Below are 13,069 nucleotides of genomic sequence, written 5' to 3'. Positions count from 1 at the left end.
GATTGTTGTTTTCTGTGATCACCGCCGTTTAACCCCCTCGCCTGCCACATTGAATACAGGTCACTGATTTACTGACTGCACGTACCATGCATATGCTTATGTTTGTGGTATGGACATTTGTTTCTACCACCGTGAAAGCAGAAATCTGTTGTTTTGTTAGTGCCCAGATGGGCTAGGATATATTTTTAAGTATTTTACCTACCAGCCATAGCTAGATTGCATGGAAACCATGGACTATCTTGCGGTTTTCCTGGTTGCTGCCTGTTTAGAGGTGGCCATCTACCCAGGAGATGGCAAGCCTACCATGAGCGTCTCACATGCCCTTTGGGAGTGGTAACCCATTACACACAAGGGTCATTCCATGGTAACAAATGGTTCATTTTGACCAAACTGAGGTGAATTATATTTTTTTGAGCATGTGTTTTGATTATTTTGTGCAAAGTAAATGTTGTTTGTAGTCATCTTTGAAAACCCATGCAGTTCCTCTTCGCTGTCTGCTGTAGTGCTTCTAGCACAGTGTGGTCTGTATATCAGCATTGATATGCAAACCAGACCTGTGCTAGAAACACCAAAGCAGACAGCAACACCCCAGGCATTGAAGAGGAACTACATGGGTTTTCAAAGATGGCGGGTGCTAGAATAAACACTAGTTTGTGTGGTACATAATATGCTTTAATTCTGATGCAAAGCTTGTCGTGAAAACTGGTAACAAACGTTACATGAAAAAGGAACTTTTCATGGAATGACCCACAAGTGAAAGTAACGAATAACAAATTTCAGACATTAGTAATTAAGCAACACACACACATCCAAGTTATCTTCAAATGTATGTATATATTGCAGTTCATGGAGCATCAAACTTTGCACAAAAGACCGCACCTGAGATTTGCCGCTTGATGCTTTCCAGTTGAGCAGTCAATAACAGCTCCTCACATTTGAGAATCTCAAATTGTACTTCATATAGCTGAAGCTGGTGATCGTAATAATCCGCCTCTAATTGGTCTAGCACGGCTATCGCTTCGGTTCCGCCATGTAAACTCTGCATCTAAATGACAATGAGAAAAAACAAACTTAATTAGCTCACTGCAGTGCACCAGGTTTTACTTTACCTAAAAAGGGTAACATTGTTCTATTAACTTCTTCATCTCATAAGATCCTTCGGCTTATAAACGAAAATAAACATGCAGTAGCCTGGAATAACAGAGCCTAATAGCATCAGGTCTTGTGATGGCATGCAGACATGGAAAGGGATGCCAACACTGTAATGCTTTACTCTCAGCAGAGGGAGGAAAGTCTAGAAAAGGGTTTCTGTATACGTGCAACAAGGAATAACCAAAAAGATAAAAAGGTTAAAATTGAACAAAAATGTGAGATTTTCTTGCTTATTAGGAGTTTGCACAAAATCATATTTTAAAGATTATCACAATCATCAATTTTAATACAAATATTACATTGGATCTGGATGAAAGGTCAACGGTGTCTGAGTTTTTAACAATTTTTATTTTATTTTGCGGACTTTTTCATATTTTACCATCGATGTGCCTCACAGCAGCAAGGTACCTGGCCCAAAACATGGCATGGGAAGAGAGCCGTGTGAGGGAACGCTGTACACTTATTGTGGGTCCAGGTGTTCAAGTGTCAACATCGACACCAGAAAAGCTTAAAAAAAACCTGTCGACTTTTTTCACGAGTCAACATTTTCCTAGTATCGACTTTTTCCAGTGGTGACCTTGTATAGTTTGACCTAGAAACTGTCCACCTTATGATCAATATCCATATTACATTATTCAATTGGCACTATATTACTATATCTATCTCAGGAGGAGGTGCACACATCAATCAGCTGCTGTCATTTTTTAAACCGTATGTAACATGTCAGTAAGCAGCTGGTTGACTGGTGGTTGCTCACTTTCCATTTAATTACAAGCTTAGTACATCTGGCCCATTTTGAGATAGAAATATTAATTTGTAGGAAAAGTTTGCAGATGTATTTCTATGTCGTAGACTGCACATATGCTATATATTGCAGATGGACCCATTGGAACACATTTATGTACACACAATGAATGAGCTCTGAATGAGTGGTTCTGAATTGCTACACTTTGAGAAGTGCTATTATTTTTCAAAGCCCATGTGCACAAGACTAGAAGCAGTAAACACAATGCTCTGAACTATGCAGAACAAATGAATAGATAGTCCAAGAATAAGTTAAGTAAACGCATGAGACGCCAAGCTTCAAACCAGTGAGAATAACTAAGTGATCAGCACATCAAGGCTTGAAGCAGAGCAGACAAGCAATAAAAGTACAACACGATCTGATACAGAACAGAACTCAAGTGAAGAACAAAATAAACTCTATGAACAACAAAGACCTGTAAGACCTACAAAAGTGCATAACATGCTTTAAAAGTGTAATGCAGGCGAACTACCCTCCAAAACTTTAGAGAACTCCAAGTACCTTTATTAATTACGAACCTATGAGTAGACAGTAATTTTGTTGCCCTTAGGACACAAGCTACTTTCTAGATGTAATTGTATACAATGGAGAGAGCACAGCAGAGCTCTGCTCATCTGGGGGTGTAAAAATAAACCAGGATTTGAATTCTTCCATTAAATTATTGCTACGTTCCTCACATTAGGAGACTCCTGGCTTTGGAGGGTTTTCAGAGCTGATCGCTGCTGTGCGATTCTGCAATCAGATAGCCACGGCCCAGACAGAGGGAAAATCCGCATTATGCAAGTCTGCGAATGGCTTCCAAAAATATATCTGATCGTTGTCCAGCTGCAAATCCATACATAACTCAATCATCATCAAATGATGCGTAACCCTGAGCCTTCCACAACTCTGTGATAGAAAACACCAGGGCATGCCTGTGTTTTTCCTGACACTTAAAAAAGGTACTTGTTTCCTAGAACGGCACCCAATTTTTTCATCTTATGGCATCTTATACCATCGCATGCCATATAGCCGCATACGATGCATGCGATGCGATTTTTTATTGTATAAGCACCCTAATGGGTATTTACAATGTTAAAAGCAGCCCCAATACGATTTTTTTATTGTATAAGTGAGTGCAGCGAGCCACTGAGCCCGAAGCGTGGAGAGCGCAGCGAGCGCAGCGAGCGGACGCGTATTACTTTACATGTATTCCGTGTCCCCACGCGGGGCTCGCCGCGCTTTGGGCTCAGTGGTTCGCTGCCCTCGCCACACTATATAAAATCAACTCCACGCCGACATGGATAGTGGGGGTATGAAAAGGTCGGAGGACGTGTACCGCCGCCCCTTGCGGCCTCGCTGCGCTCACCACGCTTCGGGTTGGCGTTGATAGTGGGGGGGGGGGGCATTTAACATTGTAAGGACCCATCTGGGTGGTTGTACAATAAAAAATCATATACCATCGCATTGTATAGCATACAAATTTTTATTGTACAACATCGCATACCATATTTAGTCTTATGGTATACAACGCGATGGGCGCCGTGCTAGGAAACAAGTACCCTCAAAAAATGTCAGGTTACCACCCACAATTGCCAGCTTTATGTCAGTCAAGTTGTGAGGGGAATGCGATTAAAAAAATAAATAAATAATAAAAAAATAAAGAAAATCGCTGTTTGGCTGCAATCATGCATACTACAATCTGTACTCACTAGCAGTCGTTCCATACTCAATCGCATGTGAATTCACACAACAGCGAATAATCCCCTTTGTACAGAGTCTCCCGCTGCCCCACTAAGCTCTTCAAAAATCCTGGTAATCCAGACACCTACAGTATGTTGGCTGCGACAGTGACCTGCAGTAGAGGAGCTGTCCAAGCTAGAGAGAGGTCAACCAGGGCAGAGGCAGCCACACACTATACCCTCCCAGCCTATACAGGAAGGGTTTACTTTCACTTCCTGCGAAGCTGAGCTTCTGGACACAGACTGAGCCACTGCGGGACCTGCCACAGCAACAAGGTAAGTGCTGCAATAGATAATCATGGAGAGTGGGGACTCTGGGGGGGTAAAGGCAGTGAAATGGAGAATGCGGCTTAGGTGCCAATTACACTGTAGGACACACCCATAGATGGTACTAGACACGCCCTTTGGGCAGAAAATAACATGATCTCCCTGGAACTAGTTTTCCAAATTAGCATGTATACATTAAATCTTTTTCCCTGTATTCACAGGGTCAATATGGACTTTGTCACTGAAATTATTTTCGCATCTATGCTCCTCTCTTCACTACACCAAACAACCTAACCTGGCACCACAACACAAGCAGATAGAGAGAATAGAAGCTGGAGTGCCACTACTTCAGCAAACCCTTAAAAAACATGACTTCTGCGCCCATACACTAGGGCATGGTTCCTCAAACTATTTTGCTTTGGGACCCGATCAGACAATAATAATAATAATAATTAAAGGACCCCAGCAAGTTACCAGAAGGTTACCACACACCTGTGGTCAGCAAATAGCAAATGCATGGCAGCATTGTGGTGGCACAAAATGATGCAAGGATTCTGAAGTAACAGCCAATTTAATGTGATTTTTCAGACTGATTGTATCACTGACTGAGAAATTCATCAGTGTGACGGTCAGCAAAATGGAGTCGCGACCCACAGTTTGAGAACCGCTGCGCTAGGGCGATTCCACAGCGATTTGGTCACTCTTCATTTGTGTCTGGAGGGAAATCGGATGAAAAGTGTCAACATTGCATGTGTGTGTGACAATAGTTCCATTCGATGCGCGGCCATGTGAGCATTGCATCGTAGCCTGAAGATTGCATGTGCTGCACTATATATTTATCACCAAGCCAATACATAGGACTGATATAGTCGCTTCTCCATCCTGGCAGGAATGGCCAGCTAAGTGATTAGGTCCAACAGAAGGACATACTGCAACAGAAGATTCTCTACCACAATCACTGTGTACAGTGTTATGTCCCTGGAGACTGCCCTTCCTCCTCCAAGACTGCACTTACACATCAACCAATTTCGTGAATATTTTCAAAAGATATAGCTTGTAACATAATAGGGAAGGAGAGAAGGGAAGGTACAGAAAAGAAAGGGGAAAGATAAAGCACTCACGTGCTGTAGGGAAAGGCATTGGGGATGTGTCTTGTTATGGTCTGGAACTAAAATTACAATGACAAATTCTAAAAAAAATGTCCTTTATTATTCTTCTTCTGGAAAGCTTAGACTACCTGCAGCAAAAATGGGAATCTGGTATGGATTGGGTGCATATAGAGATACCTTACCCTCATGTTGACCCGATATAATAATGGTCATGTTCGGGGAGCAGAGTGAGCCCTGCTCCGGTGTTGGTCCTTGCACTCCTGATAAATGATTATACTGGGGTGTGTGGGTTAGGGCCACGGTGAAGCAGTGTCAGGAAGTGGGGGAGGAAGAGAGACACAGAGTTCACGGCAAAAGCTAAATCTTTCTCAAATGGGCAAAACCTGCACTGCAGGTGGGGCAAGTGTAACACAAGCAGAGAGAGTTAGATTTGGGGGATTTATTTTGTTTCTGTGCAGGGTAAATACTAGGATGATTTTTACATGGCAATTTAGATTTCAGTTTCAACACGCCCCACCCAAATGTAACTTTCTGCACATTACACTAGTCCTACCTGTAGTGCAACATGCTTTTGACCATTTGAGAAAGATTTTGCTGTGGCGATCAACTCTGAATCAAGCCCACATAACGGGAGAACAAGCTCCTCCTCATTCCCACATGATGCAGGTTCCTTAATCAGACACAAACACAATTCTTATTGCCTTGAGCTAAAATACCAAAAAAAAAAAAAAAAAAAGACAGCTTGCTGTGTCGATAGGTTACCTCCTCTTTTAGTGCATGTTTCTTTTGCTCAAGACAAATTTCTTTTGCGCGCATCAGTTGTAAAGTCTCCTTAGAAACCCCATACTGAAGCTTCTCTATGCGCTCCACTGCCACCGTCCATGCGGTCTTCCCAAACTTCTTCTGGTCGGCTCGCATCCGATCAAACACAGCTTTGGTCACAAAGAGATGAATGTTAGCGATACTAGAGAACTGGCCCAAACTGTGCAGGCATGCAAATGAGTAGCTCAATTCACTTAACCCAAATCCCAGGCACAAATTTCTTGATCACACTTGTACAAATGTATTTAATCATTTAAACAGGTCCGTCACCAAGTCGGTGACGGACCTGTTTTCCCTTGAGCTCCCTGGGAGAGCTCCTTCCGACTTGGCACTTGATGTTCCATTTTCTACATGCGATAAATCGTACATGATTTAAAAAAGTACTCTCAGGGAGCTGCCAGGGGAATCGGATGCGATACATTGCAGGGGCTAAAAAGCACCCGTGATGTACCACTGATGATCCGATTGCATTGCACTGACCCATTGACACAGGCTATACCAGGAAAGATACCCACGGGAAGAACAACTCGGGGGAGGGATGATAATGAATTCTAGTTGAAAAGTTAATACAAATAATGGATTTTACAGCCCATTAAAAAATTATCTACATTTCATTTTTGCTGAAATTAATATTTCATAATAGAAAAAGAAATAAATAATTATAACCTGGAAAAACAATCCCGATTAATGGCAGCTACCCATAATAAATAAAGTTTTCCTGTCTATATGTGAATATACAACAAAAATGGATTTATTAACCACAAGTGGAATAAAGAACACTGCCTTGTATACGATGCCAGTACTAGCACATAATCCAGCTAACCACTAATGAATACTTAGAATGGTGTTTCTAACAAGCACAATGTTGCATTAAAGTAGACATTTACTTTAAATGGATTTAGACTCCAGTCTCTGTAAATGCTAAAGGGCTTTAATAAACACAGGGATTGAGCAATAGTAACTAATACCGCTTTTCCACTGACATTTAAATCCTGGGTTTTTACACATGCCTGGGACTTTTTGGTCAGTGGAAATGGCTCTTCCTGGGTACTGAGCAGGGCTTTGGATCGGGAAGGTCCTTGGTGAACTGCAGTGGAAATGTATTACCCAGGTTGTCCACCCTGGAACCCAATTATAGTGCGGGGATGGGCTGAAACGAGAATAGTGCAAGTTGTCACCTGGGAGAGAGAGATGACAGCCTCACCATTTAGTGCAGACCATACAGGTTTTTACTCCAACCCTGCTTCACATGGGGAGGCTGTACTCCCACCCCAGTTGTGACATCAGACACCCTTTTGGAGATTAGAGCATTTCTGAAAAACGAACTGTGAGTACATTAAAGGCGCCCATACACCAGAACGATCTGCATACAACCTGGTCCTATGCAGGTCAAACGAGCGATCGTACACATAAAATACGCTTACAACTGCAGTGGAGGGCCGACAGATCAGATGTGATCAGAGGGCCGACCACTCGACCCGCGGGACCACGCATCGTGCACAAGATCCGTCGCACAACCAGTCAAAATTGTGAGGATCCTGTGCACATAGTTCTGGTGTATGACGGCCTTAACACAAACTACTCCAAGTATACACATGTTTGATAGAAGGAATAACTGACGAATAATGCAGAACAATAACTATCTGCTCACCTTTCTGGGCTTTTGCTGTTATTTCAAAGTATTTAACAGTTAGGTCTTGAATAGACAGCACAGCCATGTGAGCTTTTTTCTGCCAATCAGTATCCTCCTTCTTCAGGCTCTCAATCCGTCTGGGACCCAAATAATCATTGTCTATGGATATCTGGAAATAAAATAAAAACATTTGTCGTCATGAAACAATTGTATACCACTATCGGATAAGAACAGTGGTCCTATCACTATATACTTCAGCATTCTGCCCTAGTTTAAATCCACAAACTGGCCCTTTTTGGAGGAGAGACAGCCTGGGCTTGTTGCCACTAGAGCAGGGAAGCCACAAGCTGACAGAGAGAATAAGCTTCAGGCTAGAAAGCTTGCATTACACTACGTAAATAATAGATAGGCACTCCATTAAAAAAAAAAAAATCAATTTTATGAAATTTACTTTGATCACATTCATCCTAGTGCAGTTGTTTAGGGAGAATGAGGTAGTTGGAGGTGTTTTGCTGACACCGTACTGGAGTCCCAGCTTTTTTCATCACTTGTATGAACCAGTGTGGAAGCACAGATCACTACAGCAGTGTAGTACCCCATGCTTTTAATGATTATGCATTAAGGCATTTACAGCAGTATCTGGGACTTAAATCACTTGCCATTCTATGCTTTTCAGCTATACAAGTTTTCCGCTTTGACAGATGCTGTTGCTAACGTGCTGCTTTTCACACACTGGATATGCATAAAGTCAGGAAACTCTGAAAGTTCGCTACTTTGGCAGAAATATTCAGGGGGGTATTCAATGCGAGGGTCTCGACAGTTGAGCTTGCTCGACCACCGTGACCCAGTCCCGTTCTCGGTCATCTCAATGTCCCGCCTGCAGTGGGACGAGCAGGGGGTGTGGCCGCGAATTGCGGCAAGCCGCAGCCGGCAGCTCGTCCCTTCCTGGCCATTCTCGGCAGAATGAGCCCGACAGCTTGTGATGTCGGGCTCGTTCTGCCGAGATACCCTGCTCAATGCTGTCGGGGAAGACAGCATTGAATAGGGCCCGGCGGGCATCTCCCCGACGGGAGATGCTCGCCGGTGATTGAATATCCCCCTAAGACTTAAAATTTAAATGCCACAAAAATGGCAGCACTTAGAAGAAAATCACCCAGCATTTGAAGATCATTTTACTCATAGCAGCCAATCAGCTTCCACCTATTATTTTTTACAAAATGTACTTTATAAATGGTACCTCAAAGCTGATTGGTTGTCACATGTACAATGTATTTCACTGCTTGATCCTCCCAAGGCTCTTTAGAAGACCTTCTGTATACCAACTCAGGTCAGTTCAGTTTAACTGCTGTTACCATCTCTACTGCTCCTATTTGGATTGTCTCTGACAATTGGTGGCCACAGATGCTGCTGAGAATGTGGAATAAGCATCCTGGCTCTTAATCCAGCAGCGAGCATGATAGGAAAGAACACCCGCCTGCTCAAAACCAGGCATTCCTAACCACGTCCTCAAGGCACACTAACTGTGCAGGTTTTAGTGGTATCCAAGCTTGAGCACAGGTGATGTAATGGATACCTTAGTTATTGTGATGTAACCATCTGTGCTGAAGCCTGGATATCCGTAAAGCCTACAATGTTGGTGTGCCTTGAGGACCGAGGTTTGGAATGCCTGCTCAAAACAGAAAAATGTCCTGAGCTCAACAAATAGCAAAAACCTCTTCTAGAACCGAGATGAAGGGTGTTCGTTTAAAAGAATTGCTAAATGGATGGTCATCTGCAGCAGACTGTTTTAGAATCTGTAGAGTGACTTCTTAATTTTTCATGCCTCTGCCTTTAACTGTGTAGCCTCATTCCAACCGTGGGGTGTATTCCATGCTTTCTGTGAGCTGTGACAGCGAGCAGTGCTGCCTGCTCGCTGTCACAGCTCGCAGGGTCAGTATTCAACTGACCCCCTGCACACGCCGTTTCCCCCTCGCTAGGTTTTTGGAGCAAGGGGGAAACTGTGTATGCGGCCGATAAAAAACAGCGAGACTTGCAGCTAAATGCAAGAGGCTTTAGCCACGAGCCTCGCTGTTTGGGGATTTCCCCGGCGCGTTGAATAGGGTGAGCGGCCGGCGTGGGAGTTAAATGGCAAGGATCGCTTGATTTCTGGGATCTCTACCATGTAACCTCGGCCGGCCGCATAAGTGTGAACTACATTTTCCTACATATTAGTTAATCCAGAGTAGAAGACAAGAGAGGTTTTGTTGGTCGCACAAGACACAATTGGGTGGACCCCCTAGAGTAGGTTATTGTATTTCAGTATACTGAATTAACTTTTATGGGGGTGTGCTACCATTAGACATATGGGATTTGCAGAATCAAAAAGAAGAAAAGAAATGTCCTTTGTAGGTGCACCAGAAAGGGGAATAAAACTTAACCTTTATTATTTATCTAAGAACTGCGCGTCCGCACTTGAGACTTCGGTTGACATAGCTACCATGACGCCTCCGATATATCTGAACCGAGCAGGACACCGTCCAGGGGCTCGTGTTTACATGAGGCACCTGATAGGACGGTAGACCCCGGCTCTCACTTCCGGGGGCACGTCCGTTTAGAACACACGGATTGGAGCATACGAATATACTACTGGTATAAAAACCCTAGCAGACACACAGTCAGGTTGGCCCTGAGGAAGCTGTATCTGCGAAGTGCGTGCCGGCTAGCGGTGCGTGGGCAGATGTTTGTAGTCTTTATTATTTTTCATATTGATGTATTTTGATTCTGTACTTAGACAGTGAACTGACGCTACAGCCTTTTTTAAGGCGCTCACGTTTGAGTGTGTCAGTCCAATTGAAGGGGGCTCCACTGGACTTGTGCTACCAGATACTTAGGCAGTGCAGCGATACAATTTCTGCCACTGGGAGTCTGCACTATCAAATTACAGAGCGTTTCCACGCTTGATAGTGTACCCCTGCACTAAAGGCAACCTATATCAGACAGTTGTGGGCAAGCTGCACCGGCCCAGCACACTAATCCTAAGGGGGTTACGGCGATCAAAGGATCCTCCCTATTGGAGTTAACAGTGATCTGTTACACACACACTGTCCAATTATTGCAGTGTGTGCCGATCCATATCCAACGCCACCCCCAGGCTATAGGTCCACTCATTTATTATATGAGCAAGCGTCAATGAGAGCCTAATATTAAAGAGGTTTTCAAGTAACCCGCTCTCATAAAAGTACCCTGGCCTGTCAGAACAGACTTTTTCTTCTGTACAGACCGGGAACACACTGTTCTTAAAACACATCATCATTTGAATAAAGCTCCTACAACATCTGCCCGCCACCTTGGTTTTAAAATTGTGTGAACCCCACCCTTGTTTGTGGTTACATGTTTAAATTTTATCTCGCAGTTCTTAGATAGATAAATAATAAAGGTTAAGTTTTATTCCCCTTTCTGGTGCACCTACAAAGGACATTTCTTTTCTTCTTTTTGATATTAGTTAATCCAAAAGTAACGATGGCAGCAAAAATATACTAAATTATGATCGCCCTTCCGATAGGTGGACAGAGGGGATGCGGTAAATATGCTGGCAGTCGGAATCCTGGCGGCAGAAATACCGAAGCCGGAATCACGACCGCCGCAATGCCGGCACTTTGTCCCTCTATGGGTGTCCACGACACCCATAGAGGGAGAATAAAATAGTGTGCCGAGCATATCGAGGCACCAGGCCTGCTGCATGGCGAGCACAGTGAGCCCGCAAGGGGAGTGATCCACAGCCCCCCTTGTCGGCATTGCGGCGGTCGGGATTCCGGCATTGGTATATCGACTGCTGGGATATCATACCGCACCCGGACAGAGACTAGGTCAATAGTTCGGCATGCAAGGATCGACAAAAGTTTTTCTGAATTTTTTCAATTTTCTTTAAACTATCATACGAAAGTACGCAGTACACTAATTTAGGTGTCGACATGAACACAAAAAATAAAAAGTGAAACCGTATGTCGACTCTATGATACCTATCCATCCCCACCTAAGCCTATTTTATTGTTGTCAGCTGATAATGTTGCTGCACAAAAAAGGAGACACGGACATTTTTTTCCACCAGCAGCAACAATTATTAGTCCACTTACTTATGTAACAAGTGTTCCTCTCTCCAAGTCTTAATATACAGCCATGACACAAATATTAATTTTAACAGACTTCTGCCTGTTTTTATGATGCAATTTGCATACTGCAGAAAATCATGTCAATTAAGGTTTTGCCCTGACAATGAACTTAGGCCCTTATTCAGATCTGATTGCAGTACAAATTTGTTCTCAAAATGGGCAAAACCATGTGCACTGCGGGTGGGGCAGATGTAACATGTGCCAAGAGAGTTAAATTTGGGTGGGGTGTGTTGAAACTGAAATCTAAATTGCAGTGTAAAAATAATGCAGCCAGTATTTACCCTGCACAGAAACAAAATAACTCACACAAATCTAACTCTCTCTATATATGTTACATCTGCCCCACCTGCAGTGCACATGGTTTTGCCCATTTTGAGAACAAATTTTTACTGCGATCAGATCTGAATAAGGGCCCTAATCCCCAAAACATTTCTGCTGCATTTCAGCCCTGCCACAAAAGGATCGGCTGACATGTCTGTTATTCTCTCCATTACACCAGTGAGAATGTTCACAAGGACAAGGCTGACTGAGTTAGAATAACAGGCAGAGCTTTAAAAGGAGGGTGGTGCTTAAAATTATTGATCTTCCTGTTAACCATGGTTACCTGCAAGGAAACATGTGAAGTCATCATTGCTTCGCACAAAAAGGGCTTTACAGGCAAGAATATTGCACCTCAATCAACCATTTATCGGATCATCAAGAACTTCAAGGAGAAAGGTTCAATAGTTGTGAAGAAGGCTTCAGAGCTCACAAGTACCCCTAGCAAGAACCAGGACCATCTCTTAAAGTTGAGTTTGAAGAAACTCAGGGAGCCCGAGGTGTGCTCCCACCACCACCAGTGCTGTGCCTAAACACGTGCAAAGGGGGCAGCCGTACGAACGTGTGGACCCTCTCCCAAAGGAGAAAGGCCCCATGGTTCCCCTAACCCCCCTCAACCATAAGGCCGAGGAAGGGAAAAAAGGGATCGGTGGGTCCTCTTCGCCGAAGCTCAGAGAGACCCGCGTTTCCTCCACCCCCGGAAGGGTTTTGGACGGTGGGTCCTCCGCACCCGAAGGTTTGGAGAGACCCGCTTAGGCTTCCCTCTGCCTTGCGGCTCGGGGTTGCCCTCGAGGGGACCGGGACTCTCCCCAAAAGGTGAAGAGTCCCAGCCACGTTTGGGGAACGGAAGGCCCGTTAGGGACAGCTGCACTACCCAAATCAAAAAAACGTGACAAACTAACGAAAAACGTGAAGTGCTCAAAAGTGCAAATCAAAGAAAGAAATAAAAAGAGGCCATAGCCAGAAGGCCGGGGTGGGGGTGTAAAAAATTGTCCTACCCCATCCAAAAGGACGAGGTAAGGATGTGTAGCCTAACCTAGAGGGAAGTGCGCGGTGCAAGTGCCATTCAGTGCATGGTGCTGGACATCACCAGT

General features: G+C 43.9%; 1 protein-coding gene across 1 annotated transcript in view; it reads right to left on the bottom strand.

Annotated features, from left to right (window-relative positions):
* The window catches only part of JMY (junction mediating and regulatory protein, p53 cofactor), a 98,111-nt gene that overhangs the window by 31,439 nt on the left and 53,603 nt on the right, over positions 1 to 13,069 (bottom strand). Inside the window, exons 3-5 of the mRNA XM_083152285.1 lie at positions 7,528 to 7,678; positions 5,817 to 5,986; positions 880 to 1,045 (exon numbers count right to left, since the gene is read on the bottom strand). Of these exons, the coding sequence (XP_083008411.1) occupies positions 880 to 1,045; positions 5,817 to 5,986; positions 7,528 to 7,678 (487 nt within the window). The remainder of the gene's footprint in view (positions 1 to 879; positions 1,046 to 5,816; positions 5,987 to 7,527; positions 7,679 to 13,069) is intronic.

Source organism: Crinia signifera, chromosome 1 (assembly GCF_055691185.1).
Source record: "Crinia signifera chromosome 1, ASM5569118v1, whole genome shotgun sequence".
Classification (NCBI taxonomy): Eukaryota; Metazoa; Chordata; class Amphibia; order Anura; family Myobatrachidae; genus Crinia; species Crinia signifera.
Note: the sequence above shows the minus strand (reverse complement) of the source record. Positions and strands in the feature narration are given on the sequence as shown.